The 26,124-nt window shown below is 42.3% G+C and overlaps 1 protein-coding gene across 2 annotated transcripts; it reads left to right on the forward strand.

The window, feature by feature from the left end:
• wnk2 (WNK lysine deficient protein kinase 2) lies at nt 1–26,008 on the forward strand. Of its 2 annotated transcripts, XM_087801219.1 has the most exons (28): nt 1–1,338; nt 5,045–5,217; nt 6,551–6,771; nt 6,939–7,096; nt 8,108–8,196; nt 8,332–8,551; nt 9,107–9,374; nt 10,506–10,792; nt 12,220–12,342; nt 12,605–12,724; nt 12,861–13,265; nt 13,394–13,930; nt 14,020–14,063; nt 14,135–14,297; nt 14,408–14,524; nt 14,849–15,019; nt 15,346–15,388; nt 15,620–15,766; nt 15,840–16,693; nt 16,772–16,829; nt 17,409–17,473; nt 18,062–18,636; nt 19,104–19,336; nt 19,414–19,641; nt 19,781–19,879; nt 21,922–21,966; nt 22,022–22,332; nt 23,560–26,008. In XM_087801219.1, the coding sequence occupies exons 1-28, from the start codon at nt 685–687 to the stop codon at nt 23,812–23,814; spliced, it is 6,663 nt and encodes a 2,220-aa protein (XP_087657345.1). In that variant the 5' UTR covers nt 1–684; the 3' UTR covers nt 23,815–26,008. The 2 variants fall into 2 exon arrangements, with proteins under 2 accessions (XP_087657345.1, XP_087657346.1); XM_087801220.1 differs by lacking the exons at nt 19,781–19,879; nt 23,560–26,008 and having other exon boundaries at nt 19,414–19,439; nt 22,022–22,112.
• The last annotated feature ends 116 nt before the right edge of the window (nt 26,009–26,124 follow it).

A 26,124-nucleotide genomic window follows, 5' to 3' on the forward strand; every position in this document is an offset into this window, starting at 1 on the left:
TTCTTTTTTTTTAAAGCCCCTCTTATCCTCCTCTCTCCCTGAACTTCCCCCCCAGCAGGGGGTGTGGAAGTGTCCGGGCGGGTGTCGAGCTTCACTCCCTCCTGCATGATGGAGTCTGCGGGTGTCTCCAGCGGGCGTGCCGAGTCATTGGACGCGTGTTGTTGCCAGGGGCGTGGGCTGGTACCGTGAACGGGTCCAGGTCCTCACACGCTTATTTCTACGAGTCGCTTCTGGAAGAGGGACGACAGATGTGCGGAGGAGCGGAAAAGAATCCGTGCCGCAGTGGACAATAATCTGATAATCTCTCTCTCGGACCAGGACCAGGGACTGCGATGCTGCTGAGCTCGCACTTTCTCGGCTTCTCTCGGCTCCTCTGATCCAGAACCAGCAGGTGGGGATCCTGGTTCTGTGGACCCGGGGGACACACAGGAGGGGCTCGGCCAGGGATCGGATTCAGGGGGTATGCCCGGGGAGACATGGACGGGAGCCGGTGCGATGGTACCGGATGACATGACGTCTTGAATCCCGCATCAGCATCATCTGGTCCACGGAGATGCTCCGCGTCCACGGCGGACCCACGTCCCCCCACAGCTGAGGAACTGCGTCACCGGGCGCTGCAGGTGCAGGATCTCACCCTTAAAACCATGTCGTCGTTGAGGGTCTAACAGGGGGTTCGACCAAGGGATGGATTCCGCGGAAGACCCGCCTCTGGGATCCACCTTCTACTCGGTGCCGGAGCTGGACTCGGACGTCAACGCCAACGCGTTCAGGCCCGTCTACGAGAACGGGGGCCACAATGTCAACATGGAGATCACGGCCCTGCGGGGGGCCAGTGACCCCAGCGCCTACCCGGGCACCGACTACCGGGGGCTGGTCCGGCAGCGCTTCGTGCGCCGGAGTCTGTGGGTGACGGACTGCGAGGACCAGGTCCTGGACGCGGCCGAGTGCGTCCACAGCAGCCCGGCGCTCAACGTCATCGACCTGCGCGCCATCGTGGGTCGGAACAGGACCAGGACCCGGCAGGTGACCCGCCCGGGCGTCCAGGTGAAACCCGGCACCGAGACGCAGGTGGCCCCGAAGAAGGCCACGTGTGATGGGGGCCCCGAGGGGGACAAGGGGGGCAGAGGCAAGATCGAGGTCAGGGAGGAGGCCACGGACGTGTCAGGTAAAGCCGGAAGTGACGAGAACGAGGAAGAGCCCGGGATGAAGGCCGTGTCCACCTCACCTGGAGGACGCTTCCTGAAGTTCGACATCGAGCTGGGCAGGGGGTCCTTCAAGACGGTCTACAAGGGTCTGGACACCGAGACCTGGGTGGAGGTGGCGTGGTGTGAACTTCAGGTGACTTAGAAGTTCTCTTCACTACTCCCACTTCAATAATAAGAATTATACTATTAACAAATATAGCTCAAAGAATATGTCAAATATGTTTTAAAGGAGCAACACTAATTCACTATAGTTTAATCTCTTTTAACTTTAACTTTATGTTATTAAGAACATTATTAAAATCCACATTTCCAGATATAATCATTCAAAAATGATTTTAACCATGTTTTACATTCATTTGATTATATTAACGTGTTTAACAAAAGCATACTTTTCTTATAAAACACAATGTATATATATATATTTATATATATAAAGTTCAAATGTTTGCAGGAGCCAAGGTCACAAGCAGGCAGGTTACCAAACTATTTATGATTATTATATGATTTGTCGCATTTTCCTAGTTAGCTATGGTCTGCTAGTCTTAACACTACAAACCCAGTAAAACATAAAAAAGAAACTGTTAATATTCAACAAAATATTAATTGTAAACCGTGATATTAAGTGAAACGTTAGCTAAGCTATTCAATATCAATGCTAGCGGCAGTGATAAACTCTGGTAAATAACAAACCTATTATTTCTAATACCAAGTGGATTTTGTTTTTGATGGGAAAGTAAGTAACAACATATATATTTAAGCCTTATAATTATAAAATAATTCATATTAAAGGTATTAAGATGAGTAGTACAAAAAGGAAAGACGCGCAATATCTGGTCAGTCTGTGTCAGTTGTACATATTTTTAGATTAGACTGAACTCTTTTATTTAAAAGCATTCATCATTTTTGTTCATTAATCATTCAGACGATCGTTTCTGTCGCACATTTCCCAGCGTCTAAAACCTCCCGAATGACCATTAGATCTCGTATCTATATTCTTCTACGCCATTGTATTTGAGTTGAAACAATAGCATAACAATAAAAAACGATGTATCTTAAAGTTTTCAGACGTGGCCAGCATCAGTTATGCAACAGATTGGATTCTCTAGTGGAGATAGCAGCAGCTTGTAGTGTCTCTAATCCAAGTATGTGATAATCTTAAAGCCAGGTTATGAACGCATGCATGGATTAACCAGTGCGTCCAGTTCACCAACCCACTTGAAAAAATAGAAACAAAGTGTGGCTCAATAAACCGCTGCTCAAGATTCTAATTTGAAATGTACTTTTTATGGAGAAGACAAAGTTAATTGGTGCACAAGAAGTGAAGAGTCAGCAGTTTCTTCCTGACCTTCCACAGTCCATCATTCTGATCAACACTGTCACAGAGATCCTGAGAAACAACGATGAGTAAATAGATTATAAATAGTTATCTTTAGAATGTTTCAGTTAATGCATCTTAGTTGTGACAACAACTAAATATTAAAGTTTAGTTTCAAGTTTGTTCTCACCAAGTATGGATTAACAGCAGCGTGATATTTGAAGTGTAATAAACGTGTAATAAGACTCCTCTGGAGTGTCTAGAATTAAGCCAGATGAACTCAAAGGGGGGAAAAAAAATCCCAGGATTAAACTAATTCCATCATCAAAGTCAACTTAACTATATAAAAACAGATTTACATACATTTCCAATGTTGAAGGGGAAACGTTTTATCGTTTAAAACCCAGAACAAATGCATGCTTCCCAAGATTTCCAGGCAGGTTCTTCTGTGATTCAACCCTTCCGTCCCCCAGGACCAGGCCCTGCCCATTAGAGCGTCTGTGTGCCGCGCTTGCAAAAAAAAAAACAAATCTCAAAGACAGTGTCGGTGTCAGCTATTGGATAGGTCGGAGGATGATACAGCAGAAAACCACGTCAGTCACTTCGAGTAAATAGTTGCTAGGATTCAAAGGAACAAAATCCTCTCCAGTAAATGCCTGAATCATGACGTAACAACAAATGTTGTCTTTGTGAAAAATAATCCCTGCAGCAATACTGATAAGGATGGAGATATCTGCTCGGCGAGTGTCTTTTTGTTAACCATCCATGCGGTTTTTATTATTGCGGATAAGCTACACGCTTACAAATATATGAAACTGACTAAATGCGGACCAGGATTCAGTCTCGTAAGCACATCCGCACTGACGACTGTACCGTAACGTGACACCTCAGGTCGATGATCGATACTCAAAATGGAGTCTCGGAGGTTCGACGCTGGGGCTCGTCGTCCTCGTTTTTTGTTTTTTTCTTTAATTAAAATATGTGTGAATGTGATGGTTTTTCGAACACCGACGAGAGAGACTCTCGACAGTTGGAGGCGCTCGGTGTCAGCGGTTTTCAGCTGTTTATACAACAGGTCACAGGAGGCGGGGGCCACAATATTGATCCAGTCGACACGCATCTCCTCAGGACTGTTCACGTCACACAGCAGAAGAATGCTGTTTCACTTCACAACAGTACATAAACACAAGATAACAAACGATGGTGGGCTCCGGAGCAGGTCCACGGTTCGGCTTCTGACGGGATTTAAAGTTAGTCAAGTATAATCAATATTTACATAATAAGATGGAAAATGAATCTCTTTTGAATAACAATCTTTAAAAAAAAAAGTAGAGTCTAATATTTGTGGATTTTTGAAGAGAGGTTTGAGATATTAGAGCAGGGGTCTCGAACGTGGTGTCACCATAGAAGTAACCCTTATTATTATCAGTATTTCATAAACAATAACCTTCTTATTATGTTTGATTTTGTGTTTCCCTTATCATTGACCCAATTGTAACTATTGAAGCTCCTCCACAGATGCAACACTAATAGACTCAGGGACTCATTCGTGAAAGTATGATGTTATTGTAATAATCTTTGTATCTTTTTTCCTTTGTATCATTTTCTTTGAGTTAGTTTCTTTTGCTCTATCTTCTTTATCTGATCTATGTTCTTTATCTGATCAATGTTCTTTATTCTTGCACTTAGTTCTTTTGTTTAGTTTTTTAAACTTGCTGCGTACTGGAACCTAATTTCCCAAAGGAAATCTCCAGAGGGATTAATAAAGTATAATCTAATCTAATCTAAGAATCAATAATGTGATTATTGCATTTAAGAAATGTTAATTAGCATCCATAGTAGTACATATTAGGTTATTTCCAAAGTGTGTCACGGAAAAAAGTTGGTGACCCCTGGATTAAAGGCACTAGTCAAGTTTATGTTGATTAAAATGTAAGTGTTTAGAGGTGTTGCAACAAACATAAATATCTTGTATAAATCACATGTGGCAACTCGTGTTATGTAAATATTGTTTACTTTGTTCTTATATCTTGTGGGATTTAGAGACTAAACTTTAAATAGGCCGGTGAAGAGAACCACTTGTTTCTAGCGGGCCTCAGGGAGTGACCAGCATGTGAAAGAAATGATGATATAAGATCATTCCTTCCTTCCTGCTCCCTTTAAAGTCACAACATCATATGAAGAAGCTGTTCTCGTATCTTGTTGTAAAGTGGATCTTTATTGTGTCTGATGCTCTAAAATAAAGTCATATTTTATCACCACTCATAAAAAATGTATGTTTGTAACCCCCATATTTACCGTTAAATGTCAGCTGTGTTTTCTCTAAATTGTAGCCACAGGCTGTCACTGTGAGACCCATTCAAAGTGAAGTTTAGGCAGGAAAACACACTTTCATATTTACACAACGTGGGTTATTATAGTTGTTTTTTATTGGATTAGTTTGTGAAATGTCAACACTCGATGTTCTGCCCGTGGGTGTCCGTTATCCACTAGCTTACGTTCTTGTGCTTTCTTTGTTGTTTAGGAGCGTAAACTGTCCAAAGTGGAGCGTCAGAGGTTCAAAGAAGAGGCGGAGATGTTGAAGGCTCTCCAGCATCCCAACATCGTGAGGTTCTACGACTTCTGGGAGTCACCGCTGAAAGGAAAGAAGTGCATCGTTCTGGTGACGGAACTCATGACCTCAGGGACCCTGAAAACGTGAGTTGAACGCCAGACAAGACGACTCTTATGTAAGAGAAATGCATAGAGAAGCAAGAGGTCTGACTTTGCACTTCCTGGATCTGAAGGAAGAGAAGACTATCATCTTCCAAATGTTGATAATGACTTTTACCACAAGGTCACACTAAAATACAAGGAGTTTTGTAGGAATTCAGCTCACAGGTTAAATAGACAAACCTTTACAGATATATTTTATTTAGATTTTATATAGATTTTATTTAAACAGACCACATGTTTCGTGTTATGGGCGGAGCTTCCTCTGGAAAACACTTCCTGGTTCATAAACAGGTCCACTTGACCAATTCAATTCACAATATTCATTTAAAATAGGGAACTAGAAAAAATACATTTTAACCTCACTTCATATATAAATATAATATATAATATATATATATATATATATATATATAGAATATAATATATTCTTTTTGTACGAGGTGCTGTGCTTAGACCTCAGAATGACAGTTAGCCGTGAGCTAAGCTAACAAGTACAGTTAAACTTAACAATACAGTTAAATAACATAATTTTACCAGTCAAACGATTTATTATGTGTTAGGTGTTGGTATTACTAAATTAACTAGCCTATCGAGTGACCTTGGGAAAGTTTTTGCTTGAGATCTTGGCTCCTGCAAGGGTTTAAGTGTTGTCTTTGTATTAGCCAGAACATGTTAGCGTTACCGCCATGTAAGGAATAACATTATTGTTTTTAATTGAAGATATATACTTGATATTTTTCAAATGAATTTAAATTATTTTATTAGTAAATGAAATTGTTCAGTGAATAGTTCATGTCATTGTTATAATTGAAAAAAATTACATTTACAATCATTTTAATTTTTTTTTGATAGATCATAAAAATCCCAAGTTAAAATGTTGTTCTTTACTATTTCAGCATCATTTGTACGCGCAAAATAAAAATGTACTCATGTGTCCTACATGATTCAATATCTGGAATAATATATGGAAATGTAATTTTCATTAATTAGTAATAGTAAGTAAGTCATTTATATTTATAGAGCGCTTTTCCAGACCAGGGTCACAAAGCACTTAAATAATCAAACACCATGCTCAATAAAATATATACTAAAAAGGTCAAGATAACACCGAGAACAACACAGGAGTTTTCTAGAAAATCAAGGAAACATCCTGCATAAATAAAAATGTCTTAAGATGTTTCTTGAAGGAGTCAGTAGATCATCAAACACAGAGGGAGAGGAAGATTGTTCCAGAGCTTAGGAGCAACAGTCTGGAAGGATTTCTCTCCTCTGGTCCTGAACCGTGAATAACATTTCTTGTTTTCTCCTCCCTCAGGTATCTGAAGCGCTTCAAAGTGATGAAACCAAAAGTCCTGCGCAGCTGGTGCAGGCAAATCCTGAAGGGCCTCCACTTCCTCCACACCAGAGCTCCTCCCATCATCCACCGAGATCTGAAATGTGACAACATCTTCATCACTGGACCTACAGGCTCGGTCAAAATCGGAGATCTGGGCTTGGCGACGCTGAAAAGGGCGTCCTTTGCCAAAAGTGTCATAGGTCAGTGAGTTGAAATAAGAGACGTCGAAGGCGTCAGAGAGATGTTGGAAATTACATAATAGTGTAATCTAGGCCTCGGCACAGACGAGGATCCGTCTGAACGTCCTGACAGGTTGAGCTCCACTTGTCCATTGAATAACGCTGCTCTCTTGATTGACGGCCTGCAGGCACTCCGGAGTTCATGGCCCCGGAGATGTACGAGGAGCACTACGACGAGTCCGTGGACGTCTACGCCTTCGGGATGTGTATGCTGGAGATGGCCACCTCAGAGTACCCGTACTCCGAGTGTCAGAACGCCGCTCAGATCTACCGCAAAGTCACCAGCGTGAGTGACTCCACGTTTTAAATGCCTGGATAAGTGAATCAAACAAACCCGCCGGAGCGTCAGTCGCAGATATAATCCCATCATTTTCAAACATTGATTTTCTTTGAGCAGTCGTTTGAGCAGCAGTTTTCTGTGTCGTCACATAGTTTGAACTATTAAATATAAGCCTCGAGGTAGATACAGTTTTACTCAGACCAGGCAGTTACTGCTTGATGAAAGTTGGTTATAAAATAAAAAACATTGATGCTTAATGTATATATTGTGTTTAAAAAGCAACTGAAGACTGTGAGCAGCAATTGTACATACAGTTGATGGAGAAAAGTAAAAGGTTTCTTCTGTTTTTTTGTTAGGGTAACAATCACAGAAACATTTTTGACTCTTATGTTATCTCAGGGTCAATGTGACCCAGTTACAAATCAAGGGATACCACAAAAACAAGGCCACGGGGTCATCTTGACCCAGAGAAAACACAAGGGTTTAAATAAATTCTGCAACTTAAAACAATAAAAACTAAAGACGCAACATAGAATTGAGCATTTAAAAAGTTGTTTTCTGTTGTAAAAGTGATAAAGAAAGTATGAACAATAAACAAAAAAAACAAAGAAAGTTCTAGTATTAACTCAAATATCTTTGATTAAGATTTATTAATACATATAATTTTCTTTTAAGAAGCTTTAAAAACGCTGTCTTTATTTGTTTATGTTTTGTTGGAAAACACAAATGACTGCTAATGAATGATTTGGTGTAAAATGGAATGATGATCCTTTATTCTCGATTATTGCACAAGGATTGACTTTCAAATAATTAAAATAAAGATAAACTACAAATCATAGCAGAAAGAGAAATGCTGAAATATTTTTCAAAATAAAAGACAATGAAAGATAACTAAATAAAGTTGGGTATTAATGCCATTTCTACATGTTTTCGACGCACTTTTCTTACAACAAATCAGTTTTTACATGATCAATGTGTATATTTATTGACTCACCTGTGATGTGTATTTATTTGCAGGGGGTAAAACCCGCCAGCTTCACCAAAGTGAGCGACCCGGAAATCAAGGAAATAATCGGCGAGTGCATATGTCACCGCAGAGAGGAAAGGCAAGTGAATGTTGCGCAACAATGCAGCTTTTCTGCTGCGCGACCTTCATGGCAATATTTGTGTGTGAACAGCCTGTGCGTCATCCTGCTGTCCTACTGACCTTTGTGCACTAAACCAGTGTTTTGTATAACCAGGTTCTCCATCAAGGACCTCCTCAATCACGCCTTCTTCGCCGAGGATACAGGCGTGAGGGTCGAGCTCAACGAGGAGGATGATGGGAAAAAAGCCTCCATCGCCCTGAAGCTGTGGGTCGAGGATCCTAAGAAGCTGAAGGGGAAGTACAAGGACGGCGGAGCGATCGAGTTCACCTTTGACCTGGTGCACGAGGTGCCTGAGGTGGTCGCCCAAGAAATGGTAAACGTACTTCAGAAGCATTTTAATGATTTTTAATGTTAGCTTTTACTTTACATTCAAACAATGTTGTCAAAAAAAAAAGAAAACTGACAAAAAGTAACGACTCCTTCTCTCAATTGTTGTTGTTTTTTGACACTATGTGCAACAACAAATCTGATGATTGACAAGTTTTTTAGGTGGTGACAGTCAGAGGAATGAAAATGGGCTAAATCTATGACACAAAAAACGTTTTAAAATTAGTTTTACTGCATTCATTATCCGTTATTGTCATATTTTGTGTTGCTTTAACAAGACATGAACAAGAACTTTCAGTTAATCAATGATTTTTATTTGCAACCCAAACATAAAAGTCAACATAGCAATACACATGTCTACTTGTTAAATGTTTTAATATTTGATTTAGAATCGTAGAGCACCAACAATAGTTTAGTAAGTATTTTGGAGATTTTACAAAATTTCATTAAGCCACTTTACACAGTATCATTTTGACCAACACGCTGAGGGATTTTATTTTGGAGGGAATCTTTTTTTATCCTTCAATTATCTCTTCTTCAGGTGGAATCAGGGTTTTTCCTGGACAGCGATGTGAAGACTGTTGGGAAGTCCATCCGGGATCGAGTGGCTCTGATCAAATGGCGACGGGAGAGGACCGCCTCGTCGACCAACGGGGAAATCGCTGCTAAGAAGACGCAACAGAACCTTCTCCAAGTGCCTGGTGTCGGTCCAACGACGGGAACGATGCCGTTAACGTCAGACTGTGATGAGCACGAGTTGGAGCAGCAGACTTTGATCTGTGCTGTGCCGACGACCACATCAACCACATGTGAGAATAATCTTTATTGTCATAAGTATCAATGTACAATGAAACTATTGTGTAACACGTTCTTATTTGTTTGTTTACAAATATATCATATCATTATCCCTTATTAAAACAGACAAATACCATCAAACCCTGAAAATTATAGTGATATAGTTAAAATGATAGTAATCATTCTAGTAATTATGAAATTGTATTTAAAATATCCCATAAAAATGAACAAAATTCAATTAAAAATGACTGAATTATACAATAGGTTTACCGATCATTTTGGCAATAAAACAGGTTTGTTTGTTCATTTACATATAATTGTAAAATCTGAATCAAAATGAATCAACTACTTTAATAAGAAGTTTTTTTAATTGAAGTGAAGGAAGTGAGAGAAGAGCATTTCATATTTTGTCTGGACCTTATTATTGCTTTTCTATTTTTCTGAACACTGATTCACTGCGTTTATTTATTATAGATTTTACTGAATGATGACTCCATCTATGTCATGGTATCATTTCATTTATATAAAAATGATGTGTTAAATGATTATTTTAATCCTTTTAAGGTTACTATGACACCTGATATTTAAAATGAAAGTAATATATTTTTAATATGCTTAACTTGCTTAATATTTGAGCTACAGAGGTCTTTGGTTCAAACTTTCTTTGGAATGAGACTAAGAAAATTTGCCTATTCACCCTATTGTAGCTAATAATAAGGGAGTAGTTAGTGCAGCATCGGGTGTAGCACCCGTGAGAGAACCAAACGGAGTCTAGTCCCCTATAAGTATATATGTTTGGTTTAAGGTAGACATTTTATTTAAATGGAAGTTTTAAATGGTTTTGCTTCTAGTCAAGCTAAAAATAACAATATATGAGGCACCATTCCTAATTATTCCCACATAAATCCATCTAAAATCCATGAGTACAAACATCTAAAATACTTGCATTAAATGTATTAATCCTCTTTAAAATGTATTTTTAATAAAAGTAGGATGATACAGAAAGACATTGAGGAAGGCGTCGACACCTCATGACGAGCATTAGTCAGCATCGAACACTGTCGTCCTGCAGTTGAATTTTAATGAGCTTCCACCTGCAGCCGCTTCAGGGCGGAGAAATGAATTATCGTGCTCTTGTTTCGCAGCGGACAGCGGGGTCAGCTCCACCGTACAGTCGGAGGATCCCGGCAATCAGCAGAAGGGACCCCACCAGTCCCTGCCGGAGCCCATCTTATCGGCTCAGACGACTCACACGCCTCCCGTTCAACCGGACGCTCAGCTGAACCAGGGGCCGTACCAGCAACCCGCGACACAGGCCGCCAACGACGTGTATAGTTTACCACAATTACAACAGGGAAGCTACCAGCACGACGCAGGTCAGCTGATAGCTGGCCCCGTTCAACCACCTGCACAAGGACCCTATCAGTCAACAGTGAGTGGACACATTTATTAACTTCATTGACATTTTTTATTTTATATATTATTTTAATAATAACAATTTCCTTTTTTTTTTTTTTTTTCTTTTCCATTAATTATCAATCAGCGTCATAAGAGTGACCTGTTTGTTTGTTGCGACCCCAGAATGTCAGCGTGCGATAGACGTGGAAGCACCTCACTGATCGATATGTCTAGTTGTAGGCCTCATGCTCTCCGGAGAAACATGTGTCAAGTGACACCAAAAACATTATCAATGACCAGCGAATACTCTGAGTCCTTCCCACCCGACGACACCGGAACTAGTAACGCTCATTTACAGCATCCGTCAAAACTGAATCAAAGATCACCACGGCAACATCATCGCCCTTGCCAGGCCTGCGTGGATCTCCTCCTGATGCAGAGGAGAAGAAGAGGTGGTTCCTTATCCGTGGCCCAGAGTAATCCACCCTCTTCGTCCGCCTTACCTCTTCGTAGACGATCAGCCGCATTAAGTCTTCCGTCTGCTTTCGCTGCGTCACCAGCTCAGCCCGCCGTGTATTCACACGGGAGCGCCGAGCTTACTTTCCTTGACTACTGTCTCCATCGCATCGTCAGCCGCAGAACAAGCTCCCCGACTCTTTCCCCGGCAGATGCCAAGTGCTGCATCTGTGACAGCCTCGGAGCTACGACGACCCCTCTGGCGGCCGGACGTGCAGATGACCAAAATGTCCTGCATGGAAAATCACTTCCTTGTCCAGATTTGGACAGGATGCATCTGTTACCCGTGAGTGACTGCACCGGCAGGGCAGATCTGCTGGTAGGTCACAGGGAGGAAGGTAGTCTAAAGCCCCGTCCACACATGGACACACTTGGTCGTATCTGCACAAGATGACAGATGTGTCTACACAAATACATTTGAAAAAGCCAGAGCCACGTATCCACATGGCCGGCTGATTCGCAACTTTTCAAATTGGATGATGTCGTTCTTCCTGTTTATTCATTTGAAGCAAGTAAGCTGATCGGAAAATATACGGTTCTGTGTGGACAGGGTTTTAACGCTGCTTTAGGAAGTAGTCTGTTGTATATTTTATGACCCTGCTAACCACTTCTCCTCGTTGGCCTTTCTCATGACGGCAGCAAAAGTGAGCTGTCACACCCTGCTTCATTGACAAAGAAGGTTCTGTGGGTAGTAAAGCATTGCAAAACAGAGTGTCATGACCGGCAAATGCTGATAGAGAAAATGGAAAACGCACGAGCTGACACTGAACAAGAGCTGCAGCTTCCCCTTTTTTTCTACCCCTGCTTCTGTATGGATTACCAGCCGAGAGCTTTTGTGATGACTTCCCTGTTTTCATGCTCCGAGCATCGTAACCTTTACATCTTTTTCCACTTGTCGTAATCAGAGTTTGGTACACATCCTTCCTCTTTGTGTTTCTCTCACAGACGGTTTCAGCTCCAGCAACACCAGCGCCCCCTTTGCACCAGATCAGGCAGACAGCTCAGAGCTTTACACCCGGAGCCCCCATTTTACAGTCGCAGTTCTCAGTCCCCGCCATGCAGGACCAGGTATTGCATTCATACCCAAAGAGAAACTAAGACATAAACATTGTTTCACAATCACTTAAAGAACCCTAACCCTAACCATAACCATAACCCTAACCCTAACCCTAACCCTAACCCTAACCCTAACCCTAACCATAACCCTAACCCTAACCCTAACCATAACCCTAACCCTAACCCTAACCAGGTACTGCATGTCTACCCTACAACAAGCTTAGATAAAATAATTTACATTTTCACAATCGCTGAAAGAAAATGTATTTCTCAGGTCTTCTGTGCTGACCAGCATATCGCTCACATGAGTCCAACTGAGATTTCCTGCAATGTCCCCCAGCCAGCCTCCAGTGTTCCTCCTCCACTCCTGTCCCTGCAGACCGCCACCACACAGGTACGCCACAACTATGCCGCCAGACTCCTTTCAGGCTTGTTAGGGAAGGTGCAACACAACAGGGCCACATTAGATATTTGTATGTGTTGTTTGCTTGTCTCTGTTCATTTTGTATCATTTTCCCTTTCTTTCCCAGTTTTACACTCCATATCAGACAGTGGGTCACAAGCCCCCTCCCGTCTCCCCAGTCCCCCAGCAACCTTCCTTCAGCAGCAGTAACCCACCTATGTCTAGTTTGTACTACCCACCTTCACCTCACCACCCTCGCCTTCCGCTGACTCCTTATGCTACCCTTCCATCTTTGCCGTCTCTGGGTTCCCCTCAAACCCCCCTCTCCACCCCTCAGCATGTGGCCACGATGGCACTTCCTATCCCCCTTCTTGCAATGACCATGTCATTTTCAGTCCCCCAGCATCAGTTGGGTTCCCCCACATCTCAGACAAACTTCCATACCACACACTCCATACCTTTTTCCCAGGTACAACCCACCCATTACCCTGCTCCCCACCCTGAGCAGAAACTGGCTGATCAGCCTGTCCAGGTGAATATTTCAGTTATCAGTAATAGATGGTGGTCTGATCCTTTTGTGCAAAGCATGTTGGGTGTGGTAAAGGTTAGGGCTTAACAATCAACTGAGGTAACAGTAATTCTTGTGATATTTATTTACAGATGCAGATGGTTGGTCCGCAGGGGAATTTGGTAGATGTTCAGCTGGTTGCTCAAGTTCAAAATGTCTTCACTGCTGGTCAGACGGCTCTCTGGAAAACTGTGACAGATGCCGAAACACCTGCAGCTTCTCTGGAATCAACCGCTTCAACCACTGGACAATGGGAGACCCAAGCCCCAACACAAACCCAAATACCCGGTCCACCGATGAATCTTACTGAAACCATTGCGTCACCGCCATCTTCAGTCCTCGCTCAAGCTCCCATCGCAAGATCTGTTCCGTCATCTGTTGCATCTACAATCTCAGAAGCGTCCTTAGCTCTGAGTGAACCGCAGATCCAAGGGTTGGTCTCAGCACCGGTTTCTTTGACACCATTTGACCATGCACCAGCGTCTGTCACTGTTCATGCTTCTGAAGGAGCCTCGGTCCAAACTGCAGTTTTACGTAATGCTTCCACCCGGTCAGCAGACTCTTGTACAAGTCAACAAGCCCAACAGGGAACAACGGCGTTGAACACACAACCAGAGTCCTGTTTAGAGGTAAATATTTATTATTATTGTATTGATCAATGTAACATAGTTATCCCAGATGTCCTACTCACTGACATCAAACCACCATTTGTCCACAGGATTTGCCTCAAGAGGCGTCATATGCAACTTCTCTGTACGATAGGTATTGCCTGGTTTCTTTTAAGTGGGTCCTCCAGTTACAGATGCCTAAATGTTGTAAACAATCATTTACAGTCTCAACTCCGATGTGGCATCTGGGAAGGAAGCGAGTGACGGCTATGAAAGCTTGGCCGGGGGCGGAAAAGCAGACGGGAAACCCAGGAGGCACCACAGGAAGTCGGCCCGCACACGCTCTCGCCAAGAGAGAACCAGTAAACCTAAACTGAGTATGCTCAATGTGAGTCAGACATACACAACTTAGTAGCTTTCTCATCTTCACACAAAATTAGAGTCATGCCTGACACAAATGTATAAACTCTTCAACGTCTGGTACACTTTCATCCACAGGTCTGTAACACTGGAGATAAAATGGTGGAATGTCAGCTGGAGACGCACAATCACAAAATGGTGACCTTTAAATTTGACCTGGATGGAGATGCACCAGAGGAGATTGCAACTTACATGGTGAGTTTAGTTATAGAATGTCTCTCAATTTTAATCTAGATTATTTCTCTAATACATCTTTTTGCTGCTTTTTTTCTTAGATGTATTTGTTGATTCTTCAGTTTAACTGATAACGATTCATTTTAAGTACCTTCACTCTTGTTTTTCATTGTATTTATTTTAAATGTCCGTCTACTAGCTCAGGTTATGCCGGTGCACTTCCTTCTAACTAATAAAAAGAATATATACCCCTTATTTTTGGTTTAAAATCAATTTAAGAGTGCTTACACTGTCATTTATTAATGCACTAAATAATAAAAATCTACTGTTTCTATTTGATTTCAGGTAGAAAATGGTTTTATCTTGCTGTTGGAGAAAGAAATCTTCATTGATCAGTTGAAGGATATCGTGGATAAAGCTGAAGACATGCTGCATGATGACGTGGAGGGTGAAATGGTTTCTACTTTGAGCTGTAGTCCCCAACAAGGTCAAGCGTCTGAGGGCCAGACAGGAGAGGTAAGGAGTTTTTCAATGGGCATAAATATAGACTGCATCTTCAAAACAACAAAGGGATAACCAGTACTTTTGGAGCTTAAACAGAGCATGAAAGAACGTGTGAACTTTTACCAATATCTTTGAAAAAAAGTATACATTTTGTCTTTGTTTTGTTTTGTCATTATTTTGGGGCTACATTTTTAGCGCTTAAGACGAAGGTTTGAGAATATTAGCGAACCAAAATATAGAACCAAAATGACCTTCACTTTTCCATTGGTTTAGATTAAAACTTTAGAGCCATTACTCCCTATTGACAACCAATAATTAACCTACTGATCTCTTTATAGGGTCTACAGGCGGGGGCTCATCAGCCAGTCTACCAGCAGAATGGTAAGAAAAAAACTCTGATATATTTTCCTTTTAAAAATTAACAAATGCTTTGAGACAGTTTGAAGATTGCACTTCTTTCCTATTATTCATCAACGTTATTGTTCGATATTGGAGTTTCAATTTTGGAACTATACTATTTCATTGCTATACATATTGATGAGGTAAACAATTCTGTACATTATAGCTCGCAGCATTTATGTCAAATTCACATCGTAAGTTTTTACTTTCTAGTTCTTCACACAGGAAAGAGATGGTTCATCATTTGCCCGGTGGAGGAGACGCCTCCGTCCAGCCAGGAGACGCCAACTGACGGCACAACCACCCAGTCACCCACCCACGTGGCTGACAGTGGAACTGCACGACCGTCTACTTCTCGAGGTGGTTTGTACTTCCAGGGTAATAAACATATACTATACGAGAAATTATTTAATGATCTTTTTTATTATTCCAGATGAGGGGTCCTCTTCCACAATGTCTGGTGGAAGTGGGGGCTTTACGTATGACATATATGGATTCTGCAGTCCCCCAATAATGTCCAATACTGACCCGCTCCTCTTAGCCACCTTGTCCCCCCCTTGCAGTGCCCCCCCGACACTTCAAACGGTGTCGTCTTTGGATCCAGTGGAGAGTTTGGTGCATCAGCCAGCCAAGGCTCACACTTTGCCACCTTCGTCACCTCATACGTCTTTTCAAATCGAGGAGTCTCAGAGCTCCCCGCTGGCCACCTCTCCTATCGTCACCGCTCGACAGATGGCCGACATCACGTGTCCGGCCTCCGTGGCCGAGGAGTTACCGTGCTGTCCTCTGGTCATGCCGTTATCTCTGGACGTGAGCGGCTCCTCTCAGGATGGATCCGCTCTCCCACCTTTGCCGCTGCAGGAGCCGACCTCAGCCAAAGAAACGTTGACTCTGACCTACTCTTCTGCTGTACGCAGCGAGCACCAGCAGCAGCCCGTTGTGCTTCATCAGCCTTTTTCTAGTGTTGGAGGGGCTAAAGTACCCTCTCTTCCACAGAGCCCCGCACCTTCGCACCACGGTGGAGGGCCTGTGGAGTCCGATGGAGAAGGGAGGCTCGGTCGAGGTGGCTTTGTCGACAGCACTATCAAAACACTAGATGAGAAGCTTAGGAACTTGCTCTATCAGGAGTATGCGCCGATGTATCCGTCAGGTGGCACTGCCGAGACTCCCGGGTCTGGAACCGAGTACATCCAGTCCCCCCCTGGTCCAGACTGTGCTACCGTCGGGTCAGGAAACAGCACCCCAGGCCCAATCGGGGAAGGGCGGTACAGGGCAGGAGAACAACTGGTGCGTAAAACAACACTAGACCACACGGTTCTGATTTGTGATTGAGCTACTGTTCACAAAGTAGTTTGTCTCTTTCAGCCCCAAATTCCTGAGAGGATGGACAGCCTCAGCACCCTGAGTGACTCGGCAGTCTGCGGTATGTACAGTAGCACAGTCGCTCCCATCACTGGCGTTTAGTCGTGGATAATACTCTGGATTATAGTATCAAAACAGCTACTGCAAATGATTCCAATACCTTGGCTAAAATGGTATAACTTAATTACACTTTAAAAACAAGATGAATTACTTCCATCAAAATACAATATTTACTCTGAGCTCCTTTTTATCAAATGTAAATGTAATATTAAGATGCAAATTAGCTCTAAAAATTAAGTAAGTAAGTGATTTGTATTTATATAGCGCTTTTCCAGACCAGGGTCACAAAGCGCTTAAAAGATCAAAATAATACTCAATATAATATATACTGCAAAGGTCAAGATAATACTGAGAACAACACAAGAGTTCTCAGAAAATCAAGGAAAAGCCTGCACGGATAAAAAGCACCCTAGTTATTCTCCACAGTCATTCAAAATCTCAATTTCATAACAATTGTATCGAATTCTGATATTAAAGTTGGTTTCTATATTATTGATATTGGAATCACCTGCAAACTTCAACTAGTACTTTGACACATCCTGCAGTGAACTCATCTTCATTGTTGTTTTGCTTCCTGCAGCTTCCCTGTCTAGAAGACCCCTGTCTCACTCTGCTTCTTGCTCCGGTACCAGGAGTCGCTTCAAGGTATGACCAATGAAATACCTTTTTGTTAAGCTTTAACTTATTGGGTTGAAAATAAAAAAAAACAACCGTATTAAATGTATTCTGGTGTCACATGCCACTGCTGGGTCCAAAGATGGACACATGTAGTCCGACATCAGTCAGTAGATAGTAAGGTTGCTTCCCAAAAATAAACAAAATTCAATGTCTGGGAGAAATGTTCAGTCTTCTCCCCAAGCTTCTACCAGTTTAAGAATCAGTTCCGAAGTCCTCCTTTCCTTTATGAGTAAAAGAGTAAAGAATGAAGCCCATAATTCTGTGTTGGTCTTTGTTCTAGTTTCTACCGTCTATATCAGAACCAGTGCCATTATGGCAACCATCCCTAGTGATGAGCCGCTGCTGTAGGTGATGGATAGAAACCTGTTTCCTGGACTTCAGTACCATCTGCACTCAACTCTCAAATCATAGTTGCAGTACATATACATGCTTTTGAAACTAAAACTAAAGATTTTATAAGTTAAATAAATTTGACACAAACTGACGAAAACGAAGGAGCTTCCGGGACCTGCCAAGGTGCCTAACAACTTTTTTGTCTGATCTTTCTCCTCTCAGCAGATCATTTCGATCCCCCCCGAAGTCCCCACTAGACAAGATCTGAAACAGAGAAGCTGGAGCAGCGCCGCGTCTCCGGCGCACCCCGCAGGCTACAACAGAGACGTTCCGGCCGAAGCCACGACTACCATCGGCCGTTTTTCCGTGGTCAGCGCCGAGGACGAGCTGACGCAGAGAACCCGATGCAGCCGCTACTCCGCACCCCCGGACTTCTACCTGGACACGCCGCCGTCCGTCGCCAAGCGAAGTTCCCTTCCTCGGGCGGTCACCTCCCCTTCCGTTCCCATGGACATCACCGTCCAGGCTCGGTTCCTCTCCTCCGACTCCGGCGCCGACAGCAGTCCCGCCAAGATGGCCTCCGCGCATCAGCACACTCGCTCCGAGCGAAGAGGAAGTGACCTCATGAAGAGGGCCGTCGCCTTCCTGCGCCGCTCAGGCCGCAGCAGCAGCGTGCAGAGCTCGGACTCTCCCTGCAGACACGGAGCTGTTCACGGATCGGCTTACGCCAGCAGCGACAATGACTCCGAGATGGAAGACTCGGACATCAAGAGGGAGCTGCAGAGACTCCGGGAGAAGTAGGCCTTTAATAATTTATTATTTATTGTCACCTCACACCAGTGACCTCCTTACCCTGCAGGGTGTTTTAGGGCTTTGAATGTGTAAAATAGTCAACACAAACTTAGCAACTTATGCTGAAGCTCTGGTGCTGGACTGAAGCGTTTGATGTAAATGTGGGGTAGGCTCTCTGAATTTTAGATTTGTAAGTAAGTAAGTAAGTAATTTTTATTTGTATAGCGCTTTTCCAGACCAGGGTCACAAAGCGCTTAAACAATCAAAACAATATTCAATAAAGTATATACTTTAAAGGTCAAGATAAAAACTGATAACACAACAGGAGTTCCAGAAAATCAAGGAAAAGCCTGAACAAATAAAAACGTCTTAAGATGTTTCTTAAAGGAGTCTGCATTCATTTTCGTTATTACCATCAAAATAAATACTCATGTGCTTATAGCTATTTATAAATCCTACTACCTCCTTACAGACACCTGAAGGAGATCTCTGAGCTGCAGGCCCATCAGCGAGGAGAACTGGAGTTTCTTTACCGCAGACTTGGCAAACTTCCTCCTGCAGGCCTGAGTCTGTCTCACACTGCGCCCCCTGCAGGCCGCAGGAAAAGGTCAACAAGGCACAGACTGAAGCCTGGGAAACTCCTCAGTCCTCTGGTTCAGCAATTCCGGAATGTCACAACCAAATCCAGTGACTCCAACAAATCTGGTGAGTGCCACTTAAAATGTTTTCCAAATGTTGAATTTAAAATCAAAATAATGCGTATCTTTGTTTCTTTCTGCCAGCTGCTGCAGGTGCCAGTGAGACAATGGTGAGTTTAAATGGGTCCCCAGCTAAAGGGGGTGTCCCCTGTCAGGGCAGGCAGCGGTCCTGCACTAGCCACCTTCCCAGCTCATCCACTCAGCCGGTGCAGACACAGCAGCCTTGTTCCCTTAAAGGTTCAATGTCCTCTGATAATATTTACGCTGGGATATGTGGAGCCGCCTCTGGCACCCCAGCACCGACCGAACAAGGTGAACAGCACGGCTTGCTCTCACTTACGTCGGCTAGTTTGAAGACTCGTGCATGAGGTGGATTTGACTTGGTCTGGTTCTTTTCAGTGCCCCTCTCACCCTGGTGTCTTCTTCTCTCTCGTTATACTCCTTTTCGCAGGATGGCCTAGTTGCCCCCAGCCGTCCGAGAGAGTGACCTATAAGTCCAGTAGCAAGCCAAGAGCTAGATTTCTCAGTGGGCCAGTGTCTTTGTCCATCTGTTTGTACCTCTCCTTCTAATGCTTGCCATATGTTTGGCGTCCTTTGCTGTCCCTCTACATTCAGCACATCAACTGACGTCTGGCTGCTCTGCTTGCTTCCATCGTGGAACATTTTAGTGTTTCATCAAACTGAAGGGTCAACAATGACAGCAGCATGATGCACCGCACATACAGGAAACTGTCTAAAATAACAGTAAATACATGTGATTTTAATACATGACCCGTTTTTTGAAGGCCACATTTATACAGATGAAGGGCAGCACTATGTCCAGGTCTGTTTGGAGAAACATCAAGATTTCTTTTTTCTGAGAGAGTTGTCACTGTTGGGGCCAACTCCCTCTTTCTTCATATTATCTTGAAAGGCCCAACGACTGATCTCAGAATCCAAGAAGGATGTAGAAGTAGATTTGGCCATGAACAAGGAATGCACCTGCGATCAGGTTGTTTAGGTTTCGACCCCCCCGTGCTTCTTTTAAACATGTCAGGCTAAGAAAAGTAGATTTATTTTGTCCATCGTTCACTTGTTCTCATGGCATAGGTTGTTTTTTTTTGTTAGTTTTTATTTGGTTGGGTAGGTTTTGTGTAGTGTTTCGGCTTACGAAGATGATTCAGATCTGACAACCGTTCTTCCAAGAGAGAGCTGCAGTCACTTTGCACTCCTGCTTTTACTCTACTGTTCAAGATTTTAAAAAAGAAAATGCCATTTGTGCCAGTTACCATAGAAACCCTTCAACTGTGTTCTCAAAAGTCTACACTTTACAACTATTTTCAGTGATTAAAACAATGTTTTTTATGTAGATGAAAACCAATATATCTGTGTTTTTGACTCATTTAAATGGGACAGTAGAGATGTTATTGGTTCTGTGTGGTCGGTGTCTGTTTTTTCTATGAAGCTTGAAGTAGTGACCGGGTCACTTTGATTGATGGAATTGTTTGTTTGGGTTACGCCCTATTCCTAACATACCAATTCTATTTCTGTTTGGGCGTCAATAAATATCAATTGATCCCCTCTTATTCTAAAGTTAAGTTAACCTTCATAAGATGATCTTATTTTTTGTCATAAAATGAAGAATAAATGTTAAAGGACATGGTTCCATGCTGCTTAATGGAGTCTTCACTGAGTGCTAGGATTTGCACCCATTTAATTTTCCCTGAATCGAATGAGTTGACTTCATATTAAAAATAGGATTTCTACACAAATACTCATTATAGTTTCTTATCTCCATTCTGTCCATTTCTGTTTGGAGGATCAATGCTGTCTAACAACCGCTTTGTGTGTTCTTTTTTGTTGCATGTTTGTTATGTGTGAATATCTAAGCTAATCGTTGCTGCTTCATCTCGCTAACGCATCTTTCTTTTACATGTGCATGTTTTTCTAACTCTGAGTCCAATATGAACGACTGAGGAATAAAGTCATTTGATAATGTTACTAATTTTTAAAATACTCAACACATTTTAACAATGAAAAACAAATTTACAATGTCTAATGTAAGATAAATAAGAAGGTAATGCAGCCACGGTTAGCAACCAACTAGTGCAATTGATGATTCCTAACATCAGAAACAATTTTTATGATAATAAATAATTTGGTTTTTATGTTTTTCTTTGAATCAATTAAGGACAAATCTAAGATCTATCTTTAGTTATTATTTTAGCAAACCTCTTTATAAAGATTATAAGCCACTGTCCAACATGTATACATGTATAAATTAGTGTTTGAAAATGATTTATATAATTCTTTATATATTCAAACAAGTATTATATCAATTTTTATAAATATGATTTTTATGGACCAAATAGCCAGATTTAATTGATTTAATCCAATTTAAAACTACTTTCCAATTGACCATAAAACAGTGCAAATATGCAACGATAGACCAAAGTCGCAATTTCCCAAATGTAATCACGATAATTTACATTAGAAAAAATAGTAATAAAAACTTAAATATTGTCGTCAAATGACTTTGTCTAGATGTTCTTTTTGTATATTCTGACCATGCGTCTAATATAGATGTGCACTGATGTGTATTTTGTTTCGCAGGGACAACACTGAAGCGTCTGTGCCTTGGAAAAGATCGTAGCAACAGTACGTTGAAGCCAATCGTTGCTCGCTGTTCTAGCTAAATACTGATCCATTCCAGGGTCCAGCGCCACGTCAGGAGCTTCCACCCAGCAACATTCCGCTGGTGCCACCCCGCCGCCCCACCAGCCGGTCCTGGGACTGGCTCAAGCGCAGGCCAACAACAGCAACAACAAGACGGCCGCCTGCTCGTGCTCCTCCATGACCGAAATCAATCTCCCCGAAGATCTCCAGCGGCTGATGGAGGACTGGGCTCAAGAGGTTCTGATCGTCACCCACCGCCCGGGTACCAACTCAATAAGCATCAGTGGGCAGCAGGTTTGGGACCAGGTTCTCCCTGGAACTCAAGGTCAACACGACGCTTCGCATTATGTAAGTGTTTGAAATGATGTTCAAGAGTGATTATGATTCGTTGACGAGATCTGGATCCAGTGATGACGCCATTTTGTCATCATTTACAGCCTTAAAGTTGGATTGCTTTGATTCTTGAAAAATACTTTCTACCAACAACTGATTAGAATTCCAAGCTTTATTTAACATTTGTATTCAGAAATACACAGGTTAAAACCATGGCGTATAAGCTAGCTTGTTTATTAGCTTTTTCTGCAGCCAGAATCGTTTTACTTTTATTTAACATTTAAACTAATTGACTTGTTTGTATTAGAGAAAAAGCTGTGGCTCAATGAAATAAGAATAAGGTATACATTTAGTTAGGATGTTAAAATTATGTAAAACCATCTGCATCAGCACTAACTAGCATCGGCTAAAAAAAATAACCCAGAGATATCTTCAACTGCATCATTTTACCTCCATATTTATTAATAAAACATTATTTTCCTCAGTCCCTTCTAGCAGAAAAGTATTTAATTTCCATCTGCAGTGATTGAAAAGCAATATTTCTCTTGTTTGAATCCATTGCCAGAAGGAAATGGACTAGTAAGAGGAAAAGTCCTGAGCTAAAATATAAAATAATATTTATTCATTTTCTACCGCTTAATCCCTTGTGGGGGTCGCGGGGAGACTGGAGCCTATCCGAGTTTCATTGGGCAAGAGGCAGGGGACATCCTGGACAGGATGCCAGTTTGCCGCAGGGCACACACAAAGACAGACAACCATTCAGACACACACTCATACCTAAGGACAATTTCCCCAAGTTCTCAATCAACCTCTGTATGTTTTTGGACTGTGGGAGGAAACCGGAGTCCCCAGAGTAAACCCTAGCAACACAGGGAGAACATACGAACTCCACACAGAAAGGTCACAGGTTGGCCTGGCCTGGAAGCGAACCAGCAACCTTCTTGCTGTGAGGTGACCGCGTTAATAATAATGTTATTATTATTAATAATAAAAATATATTCATCAACAGGTTACCTTGACCTTCAAGTCTTTCTTTGGTGGAAAGATTTGGATTAAGATAATTAACGGCTTGGGAAACTGTGACCAAGATATAACAGTGAACTAACAGCTCCTTGCTTAAAAAGAGATTAGAAATCTTGCAAGTAAAACGTGTGACTGTAAACCATATCTCATATGTATTCTGTGTTTGAGTAAAAGCTTTTAGTCAGATTCCTCACCTGACTACAGGATCTAACCCCACAGGAGTCATCTTGGGGGACCCCGTGTCAGGCCCTGCCATGGCCTCACTCCGCTGGTTCATCGGTAAACTCTGCAGTGCCCCCTTCTGGCCCTCCCTCCTCCTCACCCACCGGGGTCATGGGATTGTCCTCCCCTCTTTCGGGAAGCCCTTGGTCTGGGGTCATTGCCTTTCCTAACGTGGAGTCAGAACGTGACGCAGACACTTCCAAACCCTCCCTGTCATATCAGCTTCCTGATCCCAGAGCGAGGACCCTCTGACTTCAGTAGCATCATGTCTTCACGGTGTTTTCAGAAGAAGAAGAAGCTGGTTGTAGTTTTATCATTTGTGCATATACTGTAAATATTTAACCAGCATGTCTCTTATCATGTGTAGATATCTGGTCAGCAACATACCTCATGTCCGTCTTACAATAATCATCCATAAGTGCAGTGCTTAGAAAAAACAGCATTTCAAGAGGTTTCATGAACCAAGTCAGGCTTATAAGTGCAGATTAGTTGTTTTTTAATGAAGGTTCTGTTGCGCATTTCTCCCGTTAATAAGCTGCCGTTTGTACAAAGGACCTGTTGTCGATCTGTACATACCTGTATGTACAGTTACATGATGATGTGTCTTACTGCACTCACCTGTACTGCACTGTGACCTCCTGGTCTCTAGGACCAGGCGCTTCTCCCGCTCTCTAAGTCCAAATACCAGGTTTGGTTCTTCATCTGTGATGCTTCCCGCCCTCGATGTACTGACATGAACTTGAACTTTATCTTCAGGTGGAACCCGACACCTGCGAGAGTGCCTTTGATTCAAGCCTGTTGAATTTGACCGGAGCCCATGTTGGAGTTTAATCGATGAATGTGAATCAATTGACGAGTATCGGAAATTGTACGACGATTAATATATATATATATTGAAATGTAGGCTTGCTCATATATTTATGTGAGTTTATCTTTCTTCCTTGTTAACTTCTCCACCACCTTTTGCCACATCCTGCATGGATACGTTTGTATTTGGAAGTCTGACGTGGCGGGAGGTCCGAGGTGGGCTCGGTTCGCTAGGGACGGGTTCAGATACTCGGTACTGTATCGACTCTGGCAGCAGTAACAAGCCCTGAAAGCTTAACTCCCATTTATCCTAGATTTAGTAAACATATAGTGATGAAGCTTCGTGAAGCACTGCCCTCTGTTTCAGAGCCCACTAGGTGGCACTGTTTGCTGTTTAATGTTTGGCTTTCAGCAGCTATTTCCGTGGAAACTAGCATTGACACTTTGTGTTATCTGGAAATAAAAACACTTCATGAAGCTTCATCAACTGGTTGAAAGAACAAAAGGCAAAGTATCAGTTTCAAAAATAATACGAGGAAACATAAAGATTGATACATGATATTCGATGGAAAAGATACTGGTGATGGTTTGCTTGCTTTCCGGCACCATTTCAGGTACAGTTAAAGAACCAGCACCGCTTCAAACTGACCAGTTGGCACTGATATCTGGATAAAACCAGATGAAACCCGTCCCTACTGCTACACTCAACAACGGTGTGACCCGACAATAATCTATTAACCCTTTAATTGAACTTTTACTGTACATCCGGCGTCATAGGCATCATGTCTTAAAATGTCCATGAGAAGCAAATCATTGAAGGTTCGCAGGGTTTGGAAACACTTCTCCGAGAGTTGATGTGTTCCTTCTTTTTTCTCTGATGCAATCCGTAGCTTTTCATCTCGTTGCCTTCGTAGGTCTTGAAGAGATTATTTCAGTCTGAATGGAACATGTTGAGGGACACGTTGCACAAAGAATGTCTTTTTTTTGGTCACTGTCGTTTTTAGTCTCAACTGTAGAACTTCTAGACCACATTTTAAGGTGAAGCGAGATTCATTCCAAAAATAACCTAGAAAGAGCCTTACAGAAGTTTGGACCTTTGTTAAGCATTTCTTGACTAGTTAGACGAAACATTAGCTTAATCTATGGATGTCGGATTTCTTATGTTCAACCTCAAACTTCATCTGAAAGACGACACAAGCTTGTTTATCATCAACAGCGTTGTTAAGTTGATGGATCCACATGTTTTTGCACATATTCCAGTTTTGCACATTAATACAAGAAAATGTATTTTCATTTTCTCGGTTGATTAAAATGTAAAGTGAGCAGGTTCTTCTGAACCGCTGCAGACTGATGACGGGTGAAGGCGAGGTGAAGAATAACTGGTCCTACATTATGTTTTTGGGGGGTTCTCTTCAAACATGTTTTTGGGGTTTTAAAGATCTTCCCTGACCTCGCAACACGTTGCCTGTGTCAAGCTTCACCTCTGCTGCATATTTTCTTCCCCAAACGACTTCTGGTCTTCCATGCGATTGCTTTTGCCTTGCTGCATCACGTGTCTGCGTCACTTGGAAGTGCTCGATCACAAAAGGCTGTAAATACTTGAAGAAGGAAATAAAAAAAAAAAGATTTTTGCTTGAAACGTGTTGTTTGTCTGAACATTTTCTTTATAGAAAACTACTGTTTATTTGTAAGTGCCTGGATACATGTCAAGGCTGGCATGAGTGGGAGTTTGTGCAATATTTGCTCTGATCATGT

The sequence above is a fragment of the Callionymus lyra genome, chromosome 10 (genome assembly GCF_982586985.1).
Source record: "Callionymus lyra chromosome 10, fCalLyr1.hap1.1, whole genome shotgun sequence".
NCBI classification, from domain to species: Eukaryota; Metazoa; Chordata; class Actinopteri; order Syngnathiformes; family Callionymidae; genus Callionymus; species Callionymus lyra.